Raw genomic sequence first — 26,615 nt, forward strand, 5'->3', positions numbered from 1 at the left:
GATTACCTAGGACTGTATTTTTAGTTTATGATTATTTGATTACTAAAGATAAGCAAATATTTAATGATTATGTGATTATATTGGCAAATAAATGGTGATTATGTGATTACTAGGACCCCCCATGAGGGGCCTCATAAATGTTCACTTAGGTATTCGTATTGTGAACAACAAATTCATTATATTTTACAAAAGGTAACTTCCGTACTCCTAAATTCACAATCATGATATTAAGATTTTCCTGTGTACTTTGTTTTATTTAATGCCTTTTTGTACTAGGTTATTGTTGTCTTTTCGACACTTCATCTTTTTGTATAAATATGGTATCAATATTGTGTCATAGATCAAACTTATTCGTTTTATGTTTAAATGTCTTTTTTATTGATATTTTTTAGTGTGTCTTTTTATGTTGTAATATAACACTACCGTTTCAGGTTTATGTGAAGCTTGGCACCTGTTAAAACCTTTGCACCCGCTGCATTTTAACGCCAATGTCCGTATCTAGGAACCCGTTGTTCAGTGGTTGTTGTTTGTTAGAGATAATAATAACTGTTACTCATTTCTTATTTACTTATATAGATTAGACAATTGATGTTCCTGTTAGAATTATTTTTCTACCTTCAATGTGTGGTCCTTTATAGATTGCTTTTCGTTGTGAACTAAGGCTATGTGTTGAAGGATTTCTTTGATCTATAATTGTTAACTTTTTATACATTGTGACTTGGATGGAAAGGATTCTCAATGGCTCTCATACCACAATTTATGCATATTTTAATGCATTTGTTTTTAGGCTTGTTTAAGGCATATTACGTATATACATACGTTTATAATCACCCTTCTTTCAATTAAAACAATCTGTTTGCGAAAAGTTATATAGACATTGCTACTGTCTTTTTGCATATGATCAACAAAGACAGCGCATCCATATGATACACTTTTTTTTTATCTTTCTTTAGTTTCACCAACTGTCATTTATAACCAGAGATCTTGAAAAACTATCAGACAAATAAAACAGCGTTATAATAAACACATATTGACTGGGTTTTTTTATATGAGAAGATGTGGCATGAGTACCAATTAGACAACTCTTCGTTCAAGTCGCAATTGGTAAAAGTAAACCATAATAGGTCAAAATACGGTCTTCAACACCGAGCCTTGGCTCACACCGAACAGCAAGCTATAAAAGACATAAAAAATTACTATTGTAAAACCATTCAAACGGGAAAACCAACGGTCCAATTTATATAAAAACAATAGAAATGAGACATAGTTATGAACCACATAAACAAACGACAACTACTGAAATTACTGACTTAGGAAAGGTACATGAATGTATATATAATAGAAAGTAATAACTGCGCGAAGTTGTTTTGATTTCTTTGAAAATAATTGTTTTCAGTAAACGCTGAATGGCTGTTTATGAGAAAAGTAGCAGTAAATGATAAACGGTCTGCTCTGAAATGATCAGAAAATCCATATATAAAGATGTATTATCAATATTCCTTTTTCTATTTAATAAGATGCAAAATACGTACGATAATTCCAAATGCGGGTCATAATCTTATAAATTTATAATATATTTCTTTATCATAAAGATTGTTTATTTCTTTTTACAAGCTCATATATCTTTAAATTGATTCAAATATACCTATCAACAGCTGATATTAACATGGAGCTCCATACAATATATCACAGTTATTAGTCTGAAACTGATTACTGTACAAAATAAACAAACAAATGATTACCTTAAATAGATATTCCGAAAAGACAGCAACTAAACAACACAAATAACTATAGGACATCTAGAGTGCAACATGGCAATATATTAATGTTAACATCGCACGAAATCAAACAATATGAAACTGATAACAGATATATTTCAATAAATACGGAAACATTGTTTTACATTTTTTTTTTCGTACGATTCACGTTTTTTTCAGAATTTTAGTTATTGTAGGAATTACTTAAACTTTGACTGTTGTTTAAATTATAATTATTATGTTATCTAACTTTTTATCTATTTCCTTAAAAGTACGATACGATTTTGCCTAATATTCGATTTTAAATTTTTGCACTGCTATTTGCTACATACGTTTTTTTTTATATTAACACAAATATAATTACATAATGATGAATATTAATTATCACTTAGATAAACATATCATGTGATTCCGCATTAATTGTAAGTTGTGTAGCTCCCCTATCTTTACGTTTTGTCGTAGTTATCAAGGTGTCGTTTTGCTTTCCTTTTTATTCGGTCTGGTACATTATCAGTGCAATTATATTGTAGCCATTTGAATTTTCCTTGAAGCATATTATAGTTTCTCCCAGTGATTTGTAATTGTTCAATTTCAAAATCTATGTCTTTTTCTATCTTTTGCCAATAAAGGGATAAGAGTACGGGGTTGATAGTGGAGTCACGTTGGCTTCTTGGTCGAATACTCCGCAATGCATCTTTCTCGTAGGGTGAAATTACACTGATCTTTGTAGTTGAACTGCATTTGTTTTTCATGTCAGCTAAAAATATTGTATCCAATGCTTGTTGGAGACGTTTTGCTTCTGTCTGTATATCTCTTTCGGAAATATACTGATAAGCCCTGAGGAATCCATATGATTTTGCCTTCGGAATGAAATTATTGCCTTCTGTAGACAATTGATCACTTAGTTCCTTGAGTCGGGCTTTGATTTCTTCTGTCTTCAATTTTTTTATAAATGGGGACATAACTTCTGGGTCATATCTTAAATGGTGCATCGCATTTATTTCATCCTCATCTGTTATGTCTTTGAACCTTGTATCTTTCCCATATTTTTTTTCCATATCTGTTAAGATTGATTCCACTATTTCGTCAACTCTTGTTTTCTTTCTTTGTGACGTCGCTTCATCAATGTAGTAGTTTATTTCATCTTCAACTCTTGTCTTAAATTCAGGAATTAAGTTTCTCTCTTCCAGGATTCTGTAAGAACATATCAATGTTGCAGTGAAATACAAAGATGTGTCTCGTCTTTTTATGTCGCTTTTGGTTATAAAGATTTTCACGTATTAAACAATGTAACTGTTTATAATAAATTTTAAACAAAATGCGCCTCGGACGCACCAAATACATAGATATAAGAAGATTTGGTATGAGTGCCAATGAGACAACTCTCCATCCAAGTCATAATTTGTAAAAGTACCCCAAAATATGAACTAGTGTAAAACCATTTATACCGGATAACAAACTGCCTTTATTTATCTATATCAAAAAGGGAAATGAGAAATACTTATGAACCTTACCAACAAACGATAAACACTAATTGGTTGGCATTATAAAACTCGATTTTATTCCTCAGTAAAACCCATGGCAGAACGTGTTATGAGTGAAAACGTATAAATACTAATCTCACTGTTGAAGTAGTAAACTTGTAATTATAAGAAGCGAATGTTTCTTGTCAACATTTTATTGCCCGAAGCACATTTTATATAAAACGCAGAATTCTTGTATACATTTGAAGTTATTGATTCACAAAATCAGTCTTTGATTTACATATTTTTTTGAGAGTGGTCATAAATCTAATTGCAACATATTTTACAATTTATTGCATTTAATGAAATCATATTTCTACAATCAATTATCCAATTTTAACGTAAGCATTGTTGTTTTGCAATGACCATTGAAAAACAAAATATTATTAATAAAAATACACAAAAGCAATGTTTTACCTTTTCTGATTATGATAAACTGTAGGTATTAAGGCTGTGACGTCATTACTAGCGTATTCAATCATCTCATCTGTTAATGGTCTCCTAGCCCATAACTCCCCATCTTCTTTCGTCCATTTAATCTAAAAATATATAAAACCACAAAACCGTATTTGAAAACCTTATTTCATTTATTATCTAAATTATGTAAGCTGAATGGACATATATTTAATATAATGGCATATTTCTTACCAATTGTATCACTTTAAGAAATAAAATAACAAATATACCGAACTAAAGGAAATTTCAAAAAGGAAAATCCCTATACCAATGGCAAAATCAAACGCTTAAACACTCTAAACAAATGGAAATAAACTGCCATATTCATTACTAGTTACAGGCATTTCGTTATGTACAAAATTGGATTAAACCTGGTTTCATAGCTACTGAAAAATCGAACTTGTACGGTATGGAAGTCAGCATTGAGTTATTATCTCAATGGCTTAAAAAAACCTAATATGCCAAAACAAAATAGCAAAAAAGGCTTGTAGACGCTCATAACAAAAAAACAACTATAAGCAAAAACTAACGACAATAATACAAAAATGAAAATTGCACTGTAACACAATAGCTAGATGTATGAACACCCAGACTCGTGAAAAGTATATTACCAATTGAACTAAATAGATAAGCTTACCATTTCCGGAGCACCTAATATCACCCCAAGTTTTTGTTGAGGTTTGTGTTGCTTAGTCTTTAGTTTTGAATGTTGTGTCTTCTGTACTATTATTTGTCTGTTTGTCTTTTTATATTTTAGCCATGGCGTTGTCAGTTTATTTTCAATCTATGGGTTTGACTGTCCCTCTGGTATCTTTCGTCCTTCTTTTAGAAATATACAAGACATAATATACAAAGACAAATGTGTGCACCTGTCCTAAGTCAGAAATCTGATACAGTAGTTGTCGTTTGTTTATGTAATTTATACGTGTTTCTTAATTTTCTTTTTTTTATATAAATTAGACCGTTGGTTTTCCTGTTTGAATGGTTTTACACTAGTAATTTTGGGGCCCTTTATGGCTTCTTGTTCGGTGTGGGCCAAGGCTCCGTGTTGAAACCTTTAATGGTTTACTTTTTTAAATTGTTATTTGGATGAAGAGTTGTCTCATTGGCACTCACACCACATCTTCCTATATCTATATCTATATAAAGGGAACACAGTTACACGTAATTTTCTGTGCATGTTGGCTTTTGATTTTGTTGCACATCAGTATTTTTGTTATATAGTTGTTTTCCTACTACAGATGATGTGTTTCTCTCGATTTTAGTTTGTTACATGATTTTGATGTCTCTCAATCGATTGATGTCTTTTAAGCAGCGGTAGTCTACAGTTGCCTGTATGCATATGCTTAACAAGTCAGTACATATAATATACTTCACTACCATTATATATTATTTGTGAAGTTGATACCGATCTTTTTTTATTATCTTAAATACATATTTTTTTTTTCATTAGTTGTATTTGGCTTTGATATAGCTGTTGTAGACACTCTACATTCTCAGATCTGTACCTGCTGTCTTTTTTGTTGAATAAGGAATTGATTATTAACATAGCAAGTCCAGTCTTTGTTTTTCTTTTTGGTTTTTTATTTGGTTCTGATGTGGGTTTTCTTCCTTGTGTAAGATCTGATGAGTTATTCCCTTTTCAAGTGATTCTATAGTTTGTTCTTTTGTTGTGCTGTTACATCATTGTCCCAGGTTAGGGGAGGGTTTTATGTGTCTGTCCCAAGTCGGGAGCATGTACCTCAGAGGTCCTATGATTGCTTAGAACCTCTATATATGAACTTCGGTAGTTGTTTCATTGGAAATCATACAACATCTCCTTACATGAGATCTTGTAAGATCCAATTAATTCATTTAGAAAAGAGGAGACGTTCTTTGACCTTAACATGATTCATCAACTTTTGCACTGAAACTCATGATATTAAACAAAATATATGAACGACATAATTGATGAACAAACAGGTAATGTGTATACCATATGCATTTATATTGAATTTTATTAGAAGTTTAAAATCATTTTAAGTAAAATTCTTCTTAGTTTTGTAATCTTTCGTATGTTTTGTCTTCATTTTAATATTGTTTCCTTCTTTATTAAGTTTACAAACCTTAACTTTGTCTTTCTGCTCTAGTGGTTGCGCGTTATCACTGTACATTTGACACACATCGCTTAATTTCATAGAAGGAGGTAATCTCCGCCCTTTGTTTTCCAAAATGACCAAATGAGCCACCTTAAATATCAAAAATCAGTCAATCAATTATTAAATTAAGCTTACACAGAACGATTTGCTTTTGTTGATTTCTTTCTTGTGTTCAGTGATACATTTTTATACACTACTTAATTAAGTTGATACACCGAAACCGTTAATTAATACCGTATGTTAACAGCATTGTCGATAAACTTTCTATATTGATGGTAGGAACTGAAAGACATGTGATGCTGATATTAAATATCGAAATGTTCGTATATAGTTAAAGGTTTATATTAAATAATGTTTACACGCTTTTTATCCACATTCATTTAACCGCGTCGTAGGTCTTGTCTCCAGACTGGAGGTCAGGCATTTGAACACAAGTCATCTCAACTAAAGTCTTTAGGGTAGGTATCAATTGTTGCCTCCGAATGTGTACTTTTATTTATGACTAAAGATATATTTATTGCACTTTTCCTTGCTGTAAATAGGGTTCACTATAAAGCGTTACAACAAATCTATTCTGCAAATTTTTTTTGTTATACATGCCTGTGTGTCAAATACATTTTTCAGCCTCACTCCAAACTGGTGGTATAATGCAGCACTGTCACCTGAACATGAGTGTATAACCTAAAAGCAGACGAGTTGACACATTAAATGTGTGAATGGTTCATTTAAAAACTCGTTCATGTATAGATTATGCTCTATCAAGATATAAAAGAGAGACATAAGTTACTATAGGGACATTCAACCTCGGTAGTCGATGATAAACTGACCAACGCCATGGTAAACAAAGAAAAAACGGCCAAAAGACATACTCATACTATTTTGCTCTTTTAACTTCATGTTTATTAATTCATTCATTAGAGGTTTATTTTATAAAGGAGCTCCATTGAACGAATAAATGACGCTAATACTAGTCTATGAATTTGCAGTTCGTTGTATAGATGCCCTTTCACTTCTAGTGACGATCTTATAACAGCATATATCCCATTGAAACATGACTGAATTATTGAATGTTCAGGCCTTTCAGATGAAGATGATGTTGAAATGTAAATGACTGATTTAGATCCATATTATTTTACAAGTGAATTACACGAATCATTATCATCATTAATAATAGTTATCAGATGTACTCAACAATTATCCATACATACTTTCATTAGAAAGAAAACAAACCAGAAATACGATTTTGAATGTTCTTTTACCTTTACAAGATTCTCAGATTGTAAGATGTCTTTGAGCTTCCCATTCCTAAATAAATCTTTATTTGAAGCAATATCAAAAAGATAAACTTTGTCGTCCACAGTGCCGATCTGTAACAGAGTTAGAGGGCCCTCCTTCCCTAAGTTAATACCCTCAGCATCCATGGCTATAAAGTCACACTTCCATAATTGATCAACGATACGCAAGCATCTCTCTGTTTCTTTAATTATCTCTACATTTTTGCTTGAGGCCATGATTAAATTCTACAAATACAACAAGGTATAAGTATACTGTCAATTTTACAATACTTAAAATTGTGAATCGTAGTAAACCCTGAAAAAACAAATTGTGTCGCGCAACACCAAATCGAGTGAAGGCGATACTATCGTGTGTGAAAAAAAACAACCTCTGACTATTGTATATCTGCTTTGTTCCAGCTTTGATTATGTCGCTCTATCACTTTGATGGCTTCAAAAATATGTATGTCAGGATATTAAGAAGAGCTATGGAAACCAGTTTAACGCTACGTCTTCCTTTTCATGCCTATTAATCATATTCGTCTATAGTCCTTTCTTGGAAGCCTAACAGTGATTTGCTTTTCTTTTTTTCCTATATTTATGTTTTTTTTTATAGTAGTTTGTGGTAGCACACTCCGTCAGTATGTCAGGATAATTTGGAAATGTATAATATAGGCCAAAAATGACAAGAAAAGACTAGAGGTAATTTCAAAAGATTGCAATATGATACAAATGATCATGTTACAGAATGAAAACATATTTTATCTTCACCGAAATCCCCAAATTCCCTGTATGTTATGAGTATCCAACAAGAATTTTGTATAGAACATTTTGCGTTTCAGGTAAATCCATTTTTAAAATATACATCGGTTTAGCAAAGTTATGAGGAAGAACGACTGACACTGAAAAAACAGACAATCGTTGTCACGCATTGTTTGTCCAGTTCGATGTGTCTGTCTTTCAACTCACTGGTGAAATATTTTGTAGTCTCATATTGTTCAAGTGTGAAGTCGACTGCCGTATAATGGAGAGCTAACAGAATATACCTAATTGTCTCAGTATTCAGTTGCATTCTGTTTAAAATTCATGCAATTCCATTTTTAAATGAAGTTTCCGAAAGATAAAAAAATAATTTGGTTAAACCAATGCTATTTTTTGAATGTTGATACCTGTGAAAAATGTTATTCGAAATAGATATTGACCGTTTACACTTTACCGCCCTGAATATGATATTTAGGAAAATTGAAGTTTATTTCATAAGTATAATTCAAGACATATACCACTTGATTCGAACAAAAATGTGTATATTTAAATACCGGATGCATATTTGGAAATATATATGTCAACCTGACAAATACACAGATGATCCAGCTTTATTGACTATTAGATCTTTTTTCTTCAACTATGTTGCAAGTGTCAAGTTATGTCCAAAAACGTTTGCAAGTAAGAAAGCGGATATATAAGATGTTTTGGATATTTAGAATCCAAAATTTTATTGAATGATACTGGTTAGAAGTTCGTTGTTGTCATCCCATTTTATTCAAAGAAATTTCAAATGCGTGATTTCATTAAATTTCTGTAACAAGTTCTATATTAAGGATTATTCAAGGTTAGTGTTTATGTTTGTTTGGGGAAGGTTGATATATATGTCGAAGTTGTGTCGTAGGTCTCCTCTTATATTTGAATTGTTTCACTCAGGTTTAGTTTGTAACCCGGATTTGATTTTTTCTCAATCGATTTTTGAGTTTTGAACAGCGGTATACTACTGTTGCCTTTATTGAATCTTGTATATACTTTTTATGTAATATTGAGGATGATATGTAGAAACTTTTATCTCGTGGTGTAACAAGATATTTGTTTTAAGAATTTCAAAATGGACGACGAACGGCAAATGTTCGACCTGAGATCACAATGGTCCTATGAGGTCAGGTAAATTTGTAAAAAGAAAGCACGTCAATGCATATGGTAACAATAGAAATGGTAATACGAAATAATTGTAATATAACCTTTTTTCATCAATATTGTGAATGCAGTATTTTCTGTAATATATTTAAATACAAAAAACAAAACTCACCTTTTCATGTTAATCCAGCTAAGACTAAATTTTTCAGACAACAAAATGTTCAAGTACAGATCGATATTGGCAAATATTCAAATCACAGTTTTAAAATAAATGGTATTTCGTAATAATGTTATCGTTGAAGATATGCTTGTAAATTTTTTATTTTTAATTCTATATATAATACTGTTTGGTGACCATATCATAAGCATTGCCCCAATTAATTGAGATGTATTTTGTTTTGTTTAATTGTCATCTATTCATTCAAGTATAAAAACCTTTTTTATTAATAGGATATTTCACACCGAATATAGAAAATCATTTTGATTCAAACAGTATGAATAAAATCGATGGGAATTTTCGCATATTCTATATCTGTTATTTTAAATATTTTGAAAGTTCATGTATAGACTATTCCCTATTAATGTACCAGTAAAAAACAAAATCAATTATGTCTTGATATTAATGTGCTGTTTATATGCAAATATTATCATTTCGTCTAACGAAATTATGATTAAAACACACACTACCTTGTATTACATATAATGTAACTGAATAAATATATTGATTAAAGTTATGTGCACCGCTATGTATACGTAATAACGTGTCTTTGTATATAAGTAATAAAAGGTTTGAATGTTTATATTAGGTTAACTGTTTCTCATTGTTTTAGTTTATTTTAAGATATTTCAATACGAGGTTCGCTTTCGATGCAACATATTTCTTAATTGTTTAATTGAATTCTTAAACGCAATATTATATGTTATCTAAAATGTGTATTTGGGTGCACAATGAAAATTAATTCGTTTATCGTTCTAATAGATATGTTTGTGTTACCTGCAGCGACCTAGAAAGGCAGTAATTGTATAACTACACTATGACTTTAAGAAAACAAAGTAGCCTCGTCGTCTGGCTAACTGTTCATATATGCAGGTGGTTGATTTGGAAAAAAAGAAGATGAGGTATTATTTTAGAGTTTATTTTGAAAAATGTTAGTTTGTTTTAAATTATGAATTTAAAAACAAAACTACACTAAAAAGGTATCAAACGAATAAAAATGATACTGCACTGAACCCTTATAATTTTAGGTATTAGATTTTTTTCGACACATATTTATAGATTATCGTTCATCTTCCTACGAGATTGATTTTCTCGCTTGAGCCGGGACGGCGAAAGTGAGAAAGTCAATCGAGTTGAGATGACCAATGATAATCTGTTTATCGCTATTTTACCTATGGCGACGTTGTCAATTTCATGTCAATTTTATTAGCAACGCCACGTGCCTCCTTAGTTTCTAACGATAATTTTCCATCTCAAGCCAGTAGTATGATATAAAAAAATTAAAACAAAAGAAGATCAAAGGAAAACTGCACAAAATAGCGATAAATATATATATATATATATTTAGATTTATATGACTCAAATATGTGGCAGTGTTCAAATCATTAGAGCCAATGGCAAATTTGATGTCACAAACGCAATAAAAATCATAATTCTTTGTTTATTTTTGTTTTCTCAAAACCTATGGAAGATTTTGAAATTACGTAATTTTCAATAAAAATCTATAGCGTTCAATAAAATATATACCATGTTACCGCTAACGATATTTTCTTTCCTTTGTTTATGTCTATTTGCTAGTAAACCGACCTTATCCTATCTTTATGACTGTCACGTGAATAACTGTTAAATATATAGAGCAGAACATTCATGCATCATTGATACAAAATATATTTTAAGATATTAATACATTTAGGACATATTGAAAAGTATAATAACAAAAATACAAGTGAGGGATTTAGATAGCTATAAAAGCTAGTTTAATCCATCATTTTCAGCATAAGAAAATGCCTGAACCCAGACAGAAATATCACAGTGTTTATTTTATCGTTGATATGTTTGAGCTTTTGATTTTGCTATTGTATTACGAACTTTCCGTTTAGAATTTTCCTCGGATTTCGGTATTTTTGTTATTTTTCTTTCTTCTCATACAAAACCTGATACCATATATGTCAGACCTAACATTGTCAAAGCCCGAGACATAATATAGAATTAAGAACAAATGGAATACCATATGAAAACGTCACGGTTACATAACAAAATTATGTATATGGGCTGATAAACAAAACACCGTCAGCAAATCAGAAGACGCGTTACATCCAGAAGTGAATTATTTATTGATCCTTTTAATAAGGATAATGAAATTTAAACTTCAGGGTAGAAAAACTTAAGTGTACTGAATACAGTAAATATTAAAAAAAAAAAACTATATTCAATGAAAATACTTCTAGTATGTTGATAACATCGGGGACCAAACTACCACCAACAGTAGCACCGACCAAGTGATTTTAATAGAGAGTCGAAAGATATTAAAGGGATATTAAAATTCATCAGTCGAAAATAAATCATTATACGAGGACGCTGACAATCTTCCTCTTGTACCAGACGTTAATGCTACATGACAGTACAAGAGATTTCAAACGTCAAATCCACTACAGTGGCATAATCGTTGTCCAAACATAGAAAACGGAAATTAAGGTTCGATCAATAAAATCAAACAGATACTAATTGTTTTCATTTTTAAGTCGAACATTATCGAAAGCACTTAGTATTTTAGCTCAGATTCTGAATTAGAAAATGTATAAAAAGTTCATTTATTACCTTAGCGTCTGTGTTAACAAGGTTACTCATTCAGTATATTTTTACGTTTTGATACAGTCACCCTAATTGTAGTCCTGATAGTTATAAGTGTCGATTAGAGTGTCAGCTATGAACCAAATAAACAAACGACAACGACTGAACAACAAGCAGCGGGTTTACATTTTTTGCAACTGTACGTGAAACAACAATACTGACGTCAGTTGAATATTTTCAAAAGTATCATGCTTATGAATAATCTCATCATAGAAACCAGGATTAAAATTTTGTATTTGTGTCCGATGCGCGTTTCCTCTACACAAGATTCATCAGTCGGCAGAAACAAAAAAATTAAAAAGGCCAAATAAAATACGAAGTTGAAGAGCATTAAGGAACAATATTCCTAAAAGTTTATTATTAATATAGCTATTAAGTAATCTATTACTGAGGTTGAAAGGCTTTAGTATTTCAAAAATAACAGCTTATCTATAAGTATGACCATATCAATGATAAATCATGTTAACACTGAAGTGCTGACTACTGGGCTGATGATACCCTCGGGGAATAAAACTCCACCAGCAGTTTTGTGTTTTTTAAATTTCTGTGACACAATTTTGGTAATTATTTAAAATTAAGGAGTTTATCTCCCTCACGCAAAGGTCTGATTCCATGCTCGGCTTTTACTTTACGCTTATCTCTTCATCGTTTTAATAAGTTTTTGATTTTGACCTCGAGTATCACTGAGAATACATTGATTGTCAAAATGCGCATCTGGTGAAGAAAATTGGTACCGTTTAGTTCAAAAAATTGAAAACAAAACGTTTAATAATTTTTTGCGTCCGAGGCGCATTTCGGGATTTACCTTCATCAGGAACGCTCAAAGCCAAACATTTGAAATCCGAAGAAAGATAAGTAACGAAAATCGTTGAAGAGCTATATGTCAAAAATACCTAAAATAGTCATAATATCAATATTTTACTACAATGTTTGACGTAAATAAAATAGAATATTGACGATGTTTGTATAAAAATTGATTTAGTTTGGTTTGATAAGTGTAGAGTTCAAGTGTTGACCTGAATTACTTTTGTTTGACAGTACATATACTAGCGGGGAAGAGGGTTGTGCTCTCATTTCGATCGTAGTGTGTGTTTGTAGAATGTATTAGGTTTATTTTGAATGCACCATTTAACTAAGTTACCAATATATATAAGGTTGTAATTATATACACTTCCTTACGAATCGAAAACAAAATGCATTGATGTATATCTTTTATCTATTCATTTAATTATTCGGTTTTTTTTTTTACTTAAATATTCATTTATTCCTTCATTCATTCAGGATCATTTTCAATTATTTGATAATATTGTAGCGTTGTCGTTTTTGTATAGATGGATTCTTGTTTGTCGATGTGTTATTTTGAGGTAGCGTAAATTACGTAAAATCCTTATTCAAATGGCACAAAGAAAACAAACCACAACATAAAGTTTCAATTAAAATCACAATGTAATCTGTTAAATATATAATATCGGTTTAACCCCCCCCCCCCCAAAAAAAACATCAGTTGAACAATAATTCTGAGCTCACTAACACAATATTATCTCAATTCTTCTAACTAACTATCTATCTATTCTCTGATCACTCTCGCATCCCCTTATATACATAATTACAGGCGGTACCCCGACGGTTCCAAAGATGGGGTACCGGGCGGTTCCAAAGATACCGGGCGGTACCTCAACGGTTCTACAGATAGGCTATCGGGCGGTACCCTGCAATCAGGTACACAATCTATAAAACAGAGAATGTTGATGTAATTGTCGATTTCTCTCTCTAACTGTCCAACACTAAAACATGTATACATACTAGTACATGTATATAACTATATCGAAAATAAAGGATTTCTATTGTAGAATTTAACATGACAAACACTACCTTACTTTAATCGGAGTTTATCTTAATTTGCATATTCTGACATTTTGTCAGTTTAGCGATGAAAATGCAAGAATAAGACATAAACAGATTGTTTTGTCCCTACTCTTCATCTTTTTTGTCTAAAACACTACATTATTTTCGCCAAATTTATAGTCCTGACTCAGTGAGTGTGATCGATGGCAACAACTGAACTTGAAAACTGATTAGCTAGCATCGACCCCGTTTACATTTTTTTGTGCAAGGTAATAGCGGGTTCCTAATTAGAAAATGATCTATGTAATACATACCACCTTCACATACAGGTATACCGGAAGTAGATTTCAGGTTTGCAGCAAGTGCCATATTCGTCATCAGAGGAACACAAGAGATCGTATGATTTTCAGATAACTGTGAAATATGAATGATCGCATCAACTGAGACTGTGGTACCACTGTCCTCATCAGTGTTGCTACATACATCTAAGTCAGGTATCAAACGTGATGATCCCCCATCGTTTACAAACAAAGCTAAAGAGCTGGCCATGCAGGTTTTAATAATTTCACAATGAATATGAATGTTGTCTTTAATTCGTGTAACACTTTGCTTTAGCTGTGGGTCTATTATACAAAAGAAAATATAGAGATAATTCATAATATCTTGCGTTAATATAGTTCCAATTCTTATTTTGTTATTTTATTTCAAACCAAAATCGAAGAAGGAATTTTCAAGTTCTCTTCTAATATTCAATCCGAAAGCAAATTATTGATATTACTGGATACGCAAAATACTTCATGAACTTTTTGTCAGAACACCAGTTTCGCCAGCAATTAAAATTATGTGTTTAAATTTCAAAGAAAGCACACAAGTACAAAAGGATAGTTAGAACTGATAGCAATTAATTCCTTATTGATACTTTTAGCTTTTTCTACGTTACTGTAGGTTTATCTATATGTAATACCAAAGCATGTATGCGTTCAAACTAACAAAAGATGTCATGGCATCTTCTTCAGATGAGATTCAGAAAACAAACTGATAATTTTGTGACATTTCAGTATTCATTCCATTCACGATCCTATATTTTTTATCATGATTCTTTTTATTACATCATTACCACTGTGTAGATGTTTTTTTTTTTTATTGTGTTGTTTTCAGAGTCCGGTAAATTTCTTAGCTAATCAATCGTAAAATTTACAAGACATTCTATTGATTAACTGTAGCAGAATTTAATAAATAAAATATGAGGTCATTCCGGTATGTCTTTTTTAACTAACCACAACATTAGACATAAAATTGAGAAAGGAAATGGTGAATATGTCAAAGCGACAACCACCCGACCATAGAGCAGACAACAGCCGAAGGCAACCAATGGGTCTTCAATGTAGCGAGAATTCCCGCACCCGTAGGTGTCCCTCAGCTGGCCCCAAAAAATATGCACAATAGTACAGTGACAATGGACGTCATACCAAACTCCGAATTATACACAAGAAACTAAAATTTAAAATCATACAAGACTAACAAAGGCCAGAGGCTCCTGACTTGGGACAGGCGCAAAATTGCGGCGGGGTTAAACATGTTTATGAGATCTAAACCCTCCCCCTATACCTCTAGCCAATGTAGAAAAGTAAAAGAATAATTTTTACAGCATTTTAACTACAACAATTTTATTATCCATCAAAATATTTAAATGGGATTTAAGAATCGACAAAAATAAAAATCGGAAAACTTTTTGAATACTTGTTGCCCCTAAATGGCATAATGTTCCACCCGCGAAAATAACCCGCTATACAGTAATTACTAATTGTACGCATACCTTTAAAACTGATTTCAAATTCGAATGATGTAACATTTCCATCGTCATATTCTATAGTAATTTCGTAAATACCAATACTGTCACATGTTGCAGTTTCCTTCATGAAACGCAATTGTTGGTCAGGTCTTGAAATATTGAAGTTAACTATCCAATCTTCCTTTTTTTGGGAAACGGTATCGGATGACACATTGATGAAAAAACTTGGAAGTGCACTAAAGTATTGTGATGAAACTTGTTTCACCTGTATACCTGACGGGTTGCTAGTAAACTGCTGTGTATATGGAAAACATATTTGTTCTCCGACCGTTGCAGTAGATATATCATTTTCACACTTATCTAAAACAAGACCATGCTTTATTCAATATTCATATAGTTTATTGTTGGAATATAAATCAAGCTGTATTTTATTATAATTTAAACTATATATTTGGCCATTGACAACTTATTATTGACCATTATACGGTATGGGGTTTGCTCATTAATTTAAATGTCTGACGATGTATAAAAAAGAAGATTAGTATGATTGCCAATGAGACAACTATCCACAAAAGACAAAAAGGACACAGACATTAACAACTATAGGTCACCGTACGGCCTTCAACAATTAAATATTTCATATTTGGTAGCATCACTTTTTTAAAAAGTGAAAAAACCTCTTGCAAAAACCTTTAAACTAGTATGCAGGTAACAACTGTAAAATATCTGTCCCTAATCAATCTATCCTTGTTTTTCAGTGGCAGTTACACTTTTCATCTTCGTATTTGGTCGAAAAATATTTAAAACTACACTATACACTGATGGGTGAATTTGTTCTGATACTGAATATAAATGACACATTTGCCTCTGGTACAAAACAGCAATTAATCAATGCTTCACCTGAAATGCTTTTAATTTCATGATTTTTTGAAGAGTAATAATCATGTTTTATTTTTCTTATACTTTTTGTGTTGGTTATGCATGAGATTCAACAATTTTTTTTTATCTAAATATGAGTTTCTTCCTATTATATATACAAACAGAAAAAAAAACCCACCTTGTAACTATTTTTAAAAGGAGCATAAAGTTAGTTTTCTGTGATAAATGATAAACAAAACTTACCCACAACCAGAGATGTAGTAGGTGGATCATCTGTTGTCTCCTTTTTCGAACCTGTGACGGGAACAAATAATTTAAAATAAATAACATTTGGGAAATTTTAAATAGATCACTAACATATGAAATTAAAAGAAGAATATGTCTAAGGACACGAATACCAAACAATTTTGTTGAAAGAGTCCTGATAAAGCCGCATAAGGAATACCACTTAGGACATAATCATTAGATATAGGAAGATGTGGTGTGAGTGCCAATGAGACAACTCTCCATCCAAGTAACAATTTGTAAAAGTAAACCATTATAGGTTAAAGTACGGTCTTCAACACGGAGCCTTGGCTCACACCGAACAACAAGCTATAAAGGGCCCCAAAATGACTACTGTAAAACCATGCAAACGGGAAAACCAACGGTCTAATCTATATAAACAAAACGAGAAACGAGAAACACGTATATATTACATAAACAAACGACAACTACTGTACATCAGATTCCTGTCTGTATGTCATTTATAGAACATAAGAAAGATACAATCAATTTCCTTAAGTATAACAAAAAAAAAGTGACAGATTAACCACAGGACGGAGGAACGCAATGACTGAAAACTATATGCCTTTCGAATCAGGTGTCGTGAAATAAACCATGTACTAGAAGTTACACAAACCCTATTAAATATTTGGCGAAAAACCCTATATTGAACACTTGAGGATTAAAAAAGGGTGAACTGTTGAAGTCTCCCAATTTGGTTTTAATTTTAATCCGGGTATTTATTTGTACATTTAAAAATTAACAAAGAAGCTATAACACTTTGCAGCTGTCTATTTGTTTGAATACAGTCACGTAATTTTTAAAGTGTTTAAAAAGGATAGCGCAAGACATGCAATATGATCTGATGCTTGGAATATTTACTTTTTTCTTGCCACTTTATACTCCTTCATTCTTAAACGAAATAACAAACAAATAATTTGTATTGACAGGAAGACAACTTATACTAGTGTTAACTTTATTATGATGTGCATACCGTATTCTTTTTGAACAATCCATGCTGCTACACCGGAGGCACACACACATATAAAAACAAAGACAAACCATTTCCTCCAATGGCAGTTCTTAAAAATAAGATATAAGCAGTGAAAATACTAAACGAAAACCAAATCTTAGAATAAATTACAATTGTACTGCATTCAATGAACGTGGTAATAACTTTTTTTATGGGTTGTCTTATCGGTTCAAAATTGAACTTATCGCATAACGAACTTAAAATCATGACGGATGTATTATATCATTATATTTCAATGCTATATCTTACTGTTCTTCGATACTTACTAATTTATTGTCGATACTCATGAAAAGCATAAGTTAACATTATTGTATTTCCTTTTTAATTACTAGTATACCGATGTTTTAGGAAATGATGTACGTCTATCACAAGTTTGAAATCAAGAATCATGTACTCAGTAAAATGAAGTTGACATGATTTTAATAGTTTTCACATTAATCAGTCAGGGGCATTACTTAAACAAGTAACAATTAAAATCACCTATACAAGTAATGTTGAAAACGAGGCTATTTTAAATATTACTTATATAAGTAACTTTTCTAAATATTATTTTTATGGTTGTCCAAAAATACAGATTTTACTAGCTTTAACTAAATTTCACAGTCTTCTGGTTATTTTCCCCATGAAATATAAAATCTAACTCTTCTGAAACACTAATTAACTTTCTGACGCACTTATCTTTCATACCGACGCTTCTGGGTCAAAGATTGGTCTCTTGGGACTATTAAATTATCATTTTCCGCCAAAATCTTGAATGTAGACTGATATAAATAAATAGATACTTGTGAATTAATTAAGACTTGAAGTTATTTATAATTTGTAACCAAAATCAACTACATATGTTCCTTAGATAAGTGTAATTACTATTTTTTTCAAAATGGTATCAAATAACTTATTCAAGTAATATTTTTGTCATTATTTTTAAAGTAACCCTTTATCTCTTTACACCTCTCAAATCTGACAAATTCTTTATTTTATGATATAAAATGATGTAAAAATTCATGAAAACTACATTAAGTCTATGTTTCTATTGAAAATTAAAATAACTCTATTAAGTAATTTTATTATTTTTAAAAACAAAAATTACTTAAATAAGTAACTTAAAAAAATGACTTGTTAAAGTAACGCCCCTGACTGTTAATTAGTTATCAAAAGTACCAGGATTATAATTTTATACGCCAGACGCGCGTTTCGTCTACATAAGGCTCATCAGAGACGCTCAGATCAAAATAGTTAAAAAGCCAAACAAATACAAAGTTGAAGAGCATTGAGGACCCGAAATTTCAAAAAGTTGTGCCAAATACGGCTATGGTAATCTACTCCTGGGGTAAGAAAATCCTTAGTTTTTCGAAAAATTCAAAGTTATGTAAACAGAAAATTTATAAAAATGACCACACAATTGATATTCATGTCAACACCAGGTGCTGACTACTGGGCTGGTGATACCCTCGGGGACGAAACGTCCACCAGCAGTGGCATCGACCCAGTGATGTAAATAGTTATCAAAAATACCAGGATCATAATTGTATACGCCAGACGCGTAATAATCAAATTATTCTTCTTTGTTCGCTTTATGCTAGTTAATTGAAAGGGTGATACTGATTTAATCTATGAAATTGTAACTTAGATGAGAAGTGTTCTGCTTAAACATTTTCCAATGTTTTAATATACCGTACAGTGCACTAATCTTTGAGATGTTTTTTTTTGTTAAGAGTATTGTTCAAGTGATAAAGGGCTTTTACTTCAACTACTTCTGTTAACAACATACAACGAAACATACAACAGTGTGAGCATAATATAAATTGGCAACTTCATTTAGAGAAAATAGCGTTTCTAAATTTCAAATTTACATCTACGTAGGTTGTTTTGTTTATCTATAAATTGAAACTAATAACATACCTTTTTGCTTTTTAAATCCTGAAAAAATATACAAAATATACTATTATTCATTTTTTCCAATAAGTTTTATTCATTTTTGTCTTATTCAAAATGAACGGCGATATTAAAGGATTCTAGGAACAAGTTTTGCTTCAGGTTTCATTATTTAAAATGAAGCTATTTTCTTTACCGGTATATCAACACGGAATTCTTTTGGATAAGACGACTAATATAACACTAAGTTCGAAGTTTCTTTGTTTAAAGATTCTGTGTTCTCTTGCATTCACCACCGTATTCATGGCCATGTATATATAAAAATAATGTGATATGAATGCCAATGAGACAACCACCCCCAAGAGACCAAAATGACATAAAAAGCAACACCTTTGTGTCACCGTTAGTCATTTGAAAAATGATAAAAACACTATAAACTATATTAGCCAGCTTTAATAAGATTCGAAATGATAAACCTTCAAGATACAAACGAGACAACTAACTGCCTGATTTATGTACAAAATAAAGAACGAAACAACAAATAAGATATAACAATAAACGACAACCACTTACGTACATGCTCCGTACTTTGTAAAGCGGTATACTACTGTTACCGTTACATATATAATATGGCATGGTTAAACTAGTTTTGAAGGCGATACCCTCCCCAACCTGATGTGTTTGTTCCTTTATTTGTTTTTAATTTAAGAGATGCCAAACCTGTTAGAATGTTCTAGGCAGATGTATATGTTTTGAAAACTATTGTTGTCTTGCTCGGATAATGTATACTATGAGTTAAAGGAGCTTGCAAGGCCTCAGAGTTATATCTAATATTTCAATACTTGCAATATAAGGAGAGTAGAATGATCTATATTTCAACAATGATGGGGGTTATTCTACAGATAGTACTAATCTTTAAGATCTTTGGATAAAAAGTTATTTTTTTTCATTAAAAACGTAAATAACAGAAACGAACAGAAACTCCCTAATCAAATGTCAAAATCAAAAGCTCAAACACAAAAAACGATTTACTAACAATTGTCATATACCAGACTTTGTACAGGTAAAGACGATGGTGAGTTGAATCTGGTTTTATAGCTAGCTATTCCTCTCACTTGTATGACAGTCGCATAGCACGCCACATTATTGACAACGATATGTGACTTAAACAAACAAACAAATTAATCCGGACAATTGATCAACCAGCTTCAACGGTTTTCATCAATAAGGTTAAAGGTCAACGATCATAAAGTTTTAATCTTTAGAAACTAAACCGGACGAAACTGTACACTTTCCGTCATCATTAAACAATATAGTTTGTAAAATGTATGTAATAACCATGAACTGTAAAACTAACAAAGTATCTACAAATATGAATTCACTGAATAAATTCCTTGGTTATCCAGTGACTAATTCACAGGGATACTCGCCCAACTGCTGTAGGTCGAATAATTTGTTACAACAGCAAAGAAAAGTGCAATAAAGATATTATTTATAAAAAAAAACACAAAAAACACACCAAACAGACATAATAGGTACAAATGTCAAAAAGGGGTACAGCAGTCTACGTTGTGTTATAATCTGAATCATTATTAAACATATAAAGGCACACAGACACATCAAACCAGCAAAAAAGAAAAACAAGTATACACAAATTCACCATAGAATAACAAAATAATGACGGGGTGTATAATTTATGAGCCACGACAAATGGACATTAAAAAAAAATAGACCAAAAGTAAAAGTAAAATTCACAAAAGCAAACACATAAATACATAATAACGTTATTTAGATGATAAACAACGCCATTACATAAAATCCACTTTTGACTGTCCCTCTTGTATCATTCGACCCTCTTTCAAGACCATTGTGTATTATTTCTGGAGTAAGGAATATTTATCAATAAGGTCTTGGTATCTTCGAATGAAATATTTTGAAGAGAAAATGGAGGAGACGTTCTTTAACATAGCTTTGGTTCATAAAATTTATAATCAGACACTGGTAACTTCTTGTAAAGTCTGAGTAGCAGCTGCCAGGTCTTCAATAACGAATAAGCTCGGACATGTTTATCTTATATGCAGGCGACTTTGGTATGTTAATAATATAGTAGAAGAGATTGATAATTTCAAATTTAAAATCGTCATTTGTCACAAATTTGGGTACTGAGATGACCGCTTATGTCAAATTCGAGGTATGAGTCTAAAATGAAGCTGCGGAAGCCGTGTCAATTGTTTCCTTAATTTCTAGTTCTGAGTGATAAATTAATAGAACCCAATCCGAAAAGTTTGAATTAACAATGGACCTGGAGAACATATTCAATATATCTGAATGTGCAATTAAAAAATTTAGCTTCTACTATCTTTTGGTTTTGACCAGTGTCTGAGGAAACTCCGATTTATATCAAGATAATATTAGGTCGATTAAGCGAGACGCACAGTTTGTTCTTATAGAAATGCCGACAATTTGTTGAAAATTCTCAAAGTTCAACAAATATATTGTAAAAAAAATGTCCGTCGCCGCATTTCAGAATAGTATACGCATTTTTGCGCCTGTCCCAAGTCAGGAGCCTCTGGCCTTTATTAGTCTTGTATTATTTTAATTTTAGTTTCTTGTGTACAATTTGGAAATTAGTATGGCGTTCATTATCACTGAACTAGTATATATTTGTTTAGGGGCCAGCTGAAGGACGCATCCGGGTGCGGGAATTTCTCGCTACATTGAAGACCTGTTGGTGACCTTCTGCTGTTGTTTTTTTATTTGGTCGGGTTGTTGTCTCTTTGACACATTCCCCATTTCCATTCTCAATTTTATTTGTTATTATATAGCGAGAAAGATCATTCAACACAGATTTAAGATTTATATTTCTACTTTTCTATCAAAACTGGAAATAGGAAAAAACTTACGATATCAATGTTGACCAAATATAATTATATCAATCTTGTCGGTTTAGACAACTATTTTTTTTTACTAGCTACAAATTGTTTTAAGATATTTAAAAAAAAAAACATTTAAGGAAATTCCAATAGCGAAAAAAAAACCATTTATTTTAAATAAAAAAAATCCTTCAAGTACTCCTTTGCTGGAAGTAATATTTTTTTATCCCAGTCATATGTTTCTATTATAAAAAAAAAGGGGGGTGTTTCTAACTCTCGACCAGACCCCCCCCCCCCCCCCACCCCGTTATCCAGTGGCCGTTCCGGGGTAGTAGTTCCGCGGGTTGGACCAGATTTAAAAGATCAATGTATTTAACTTATTTGAACCCCCGCCCCGTCTTTTAAGTTGGGAACCCCAGCTGGATCAGCCCCTCTTCCGCAAAAGAGAAAGTTACGAAATATTAAATCTGTATCTTTGTATGCTAAGCGTGCCTGGTAGTCGGGTTTCTATTGCAGACACACTTATCCCTTTGTAGGTCCGAATATGAATGTTTATTCATTCTCTAGAAGAGGGGGGCTTTTTTCCCCCATAAAACCGTAAGATAGATAATAATATAGTTATGATTACCTTTATTAAACTGATACAGGTAAGTACTTTGGGTTATAATATTGCCTTTATCTTTTAAATTAGTCTCATCTACCAAATCCAACGCTTGCTAAGAAATGTCGTCCGTCTCATACCCTTCCATATTGACAACTGCATACAAGGAGCATGACGTATTTTTTGTTTTTAATATGAATACACGATACGGTCAACCTTGACCTGCTGATCCATATCAACCCAAGGGTTTATTTGGAATATGAAAAACAACCTTGACATTGGTAAAACATACTCACTTGTCAAAGTGTGAACGAAGTTAACCAAAAAAGGTTACTAGTGGGTTTTCATGTAATATCAAAAAAATCTTATAAATCATGGTTTGATATTGTCAATAATATATATGCTATCGGGTTTTTTTCCATTTGATAATCAATTTAACAATATAGAGTTTAAAATGAGGTGTAAGTTAGTTATACACCTCGGGATACGGCATTTCTGGAGAGGAAACCCCTACGGCAACACAAACAATTATTTTTCGAAACCTTTTTTGAACATGGTATATGTAACAAATGCAGTCCACAACAATTGTGTCGCCAATTCACAAACTGTATAGATACTAGTATTGGATTTTTTACCACCGTCCCTACACCGGTACCTAAGTCATCGAGAAAACACAATAGAACAAATCAAGTACACTACAAATCGTGATTGTAGGTAAAACATCAAGAAGCTGTTGCATCTGTATCACAACGAAGGGCCGATTTGTTAAAATGACAGAAAAGACAATATAACATGTGTTAGTAACACAGGGTGATCTATGACCAACTGATGTAAGATGTTCTCCGGTTATAATATATACACGTATTATCTTATCTTATCTTAGAGACGATAAAACATTAAAAGACCAGGACAAATACAGATATAAATATATTCAGAATGAGAAAATCACGATTTATATTTACTCGATATTATTTGGCTCCTTTACAAGTTACGTGGTACATTGTATGGCACCTTGCATAAAGGATGTTAATAATAAAATAGAATCAATATTAAAAAATCAATAGTCTTGGCCTTGTTATTGTAGGAATACCTGTTCAAGGTATGGAAATAGATGATGTGACGTATTTTCATGTACAATAATTAGCATCAATCTGGCTATTTAAAACATGAATAACCTATCTTATCGAATGAAACAAAGAATAAAACAAATCCTCGGCAAATCGGTTCTACCTCAAATTTGTGACTAACTTTTGAATCCAAGAAATAATCCCTGGCTTGCACATTAACACTAAGTGAACCATCTTCTTCAGATTAATATTATTTTTAAATTCTGATCATAAAACTATTTTAGATGTTGTCCTCGTATGGCGACCACAATCGTTAGAAGCATTTTATTTATTTCATTTTTATTGTAGGACTAAATTATTGCTTAAGCAAACAACCCAAACAAGAGAAAATGATTGTGATACAAGTATTGAATTTTTTTTTCAAGTGGTGACAAAATTATTGTATTGGAAGGTTGACTAAATGAAAATGTGTTTAGTTTTATTGATGCTTGTTCTTTCCGTTTATTTTGTGTGTGTTGTCTTCAGTCATTTAGCTATCATTTAACTGTATTTTAAGAAAGAGGATGGTTGTCCTAAAGAAATATAAGACAATCAGATGTAGCAAAGGGTTTCTTGCTGTTAATTGATAGCCCATTCCCCGAACTTTAAAGATCGGGTACAACTATAGAATGACGTCACAGCAAAGTTTCAAATTCCCATGATACAGTTCAAAGATTTTTTTTTATCTTGAAGACAACACACATTCCATGATGATTTCTTTAAGTTCATAACAAAGGAAATGATGTTTATTTTATCACTTACGATAAATCAAATTAAACTATGTAAATACCATTGCATATTTCAGAATCTAAACAGTAACATAAACATATATTAAACATTTTAATTTATGAATGAGGTTGTCTTAGATTTTGACTGTAAAAAGCTAAATGTCATTTTTTTTTCTTTTCTGGTGAGTCTGTTATAGAAGTACAAAATTGTAATCCTGTTATTTTTGATGATTTGTTTTTGTTTGTCTGTGTCGTTATGTTTTTATTTATTACTGTTTACCATTCTTAATTTTAAAACTATATGGAAAGTAATAAAAGGTGTTATACTATTACTCAATTTGGCAATTTCAAACAGCAACATTGGTTAACTTTTTATTAAAATTATGTTTGACATTTATTGTTTTATAATCTTTTTATTTAGAATAACTATAAAAATTTAAACCACAACAAGTGGTAATGGTATTTTTGAGTTATCCTAAGTCATGTTGGTGTTAATGAAAGTTTTGAAATATGATGAAAATGTTGGCAAACTCCCAAAATTAGTATGTAAAGAATTGATTATATTATTTACATTATAAAAAAGGAACGAATATAGCAGTATGAAATTGCCCAACTCAAATTAATTGAGAATTGTTTAATTGGTTTAATTGTTTGCATCAGATAACAATATTATTTCAACTTTCGTATTCTTAACTTACTTGTGTGTTTTAGATTCATCTATATTCGGTTTTTCACCAAAGGATAATTCAATAACCTAACTTAACTTAATGAATGATTTTGTAGAACTTGGTTCCAAAGGTAAACAAAATATTTTTTAATTTGTTTCATATAAACTTGGAGCTACATGTAGAAACCTCGAACACTCGTTTTAGTTTTGGATTGTTTTAAGTAAGTAAGATTTATTGATATTCCAACGATTAATTTTTATTGTCTCCATTTGCAACCATTTAAACGGAAAACTGTTACGGTAGAAAATACAAATAGCGAATTGAATTGATAGATACACCCAATAAATAAATTGTCTGTCATTAGTGATGTTATCTGTGAAGGCTTACCACTGTCCGTGGTTAGGGGGAGGGTTGGAATCCCGCTAACATGTTAAACCCCGCCACATTATTTATGTATGTGCCTGTCCCAAGTCAGGAGTCTATAATTCAGTGGTTGTCGTTTGTTTATGTGTTACATATTTGTTTTTCGTTCATTTTTTTTTTTTACATAAATAAGGCCGTTAGTTTTCCCTTTTGAATTGTTTTACATTGTCTGATCGGCGCCTTTTATAGCTGATTATGCGGTATGGGCTTTGTTCATTGTTGAAGGCCGTACGGTGACCTTTTGTTGTTAATGTTTGTGTCATTTTGGTCTTTTGGTGGATAGTTGTCTCATTGGCGGTCATACCACATCTTCTTTTTTATATTAGTTTATCGTCGATGTCTGTCGTTCTAATTAAAGTATATCATTTATTATGACTTAGAAATCGTATTTAGTTTGGGTAAATAAACAAGGTCGTTGAATTTGTCAAAAGTATATAGAAAATAACTTATTTCAAAACTGCAATGGTTGGTTGGTTTATAAAATTTAACTTAAAAAAAATACCTCTAAAAAAAATTAACTGTGCTAAATAAAAAAAAACATATTTTTTTGCAAGGATTCCAGAAATCGAAATACTAGTAATTGAAAACGAAAAATAAAATATTTCCAAAATAAAAAAAAAACATTCAAAAGTC

General features: G+C 31.5%; 1 protein-coding gene across 6 annotated transcripts; it reads right to left on the bottom strand.

Annotated features, from left to right (window-relative positions):
* Window positions 1-409: 409 nt before the first annotated feature.
* Window positions 410-19,633, bottom strand: LOC139499910 (piRNA biogenesis protein EXD1-like). Of its 6 annotated transcripts, XM_071288545.1 has the most exons (10): window positions 19,611-19,630; window positions 17,673-17,760; window positions 15,560-15,895; window positions 14,058-14,366; window positions 10,045-10,124; window positions 7,134-7,394; window positions 6,475-6,555; window positions 5,842-5,964; window positions 3,698-3,819; window positions 410-2,951 (listed from the first exon to the last, which is right to left on the bottom strand). In XM_071288545.1, exons 6-10 carry the CDS (start codon window positions 7,383-7,385, stop codon window positions 2,204-2,206), a joined length of 1,326 nt encoding a protein of 441 aa, XP_071144646.1. In that variant the 5' UTR covers window positions 7,386-7,394; window positions 10,045-10,124; window positions 14,058-14,366; window positions 15,560-15,895; window positions 17,673-17,760; window positions 19,611-19,630; the 3' UTR covers window positions 410-2,203. The 6 variants fall into 6 exon arrangements, with proteins under 6 accessions (XP_071144646.1, XP_071144645.1, XP_071144643.1 ...); XM_071288544.1 differs by lacking the exon at window positions 10,045-10,124 and having other exon boundaries at window positions 19,611-19,633; XM_071288542.1 differs by lacking the exons at window positions 10,045-10,124; window positions 17,673-17,760 and adding an exon at window positions 10,795-10,887 and having other exon boundaries at window positions 15,560-16,050; window positions 19,480-19,630.
* Window positions 19,634-26,615: the final 6,982 nt, after the last annotated feature.

The sequence above is a fragment of the Mytilus edulis genome, chromosome 13 (genome assembly GCF_963676685.1).
Source record: "Mytilus edulis chromosome 13, xbMytEdul2.2, whole genome shotgun sequence".
NCBI lineage: Eukaryota > Metazoa > Mollusca > Bivalvia > Mytilida > Mytilidae > Mytilus > Mytilus edulis.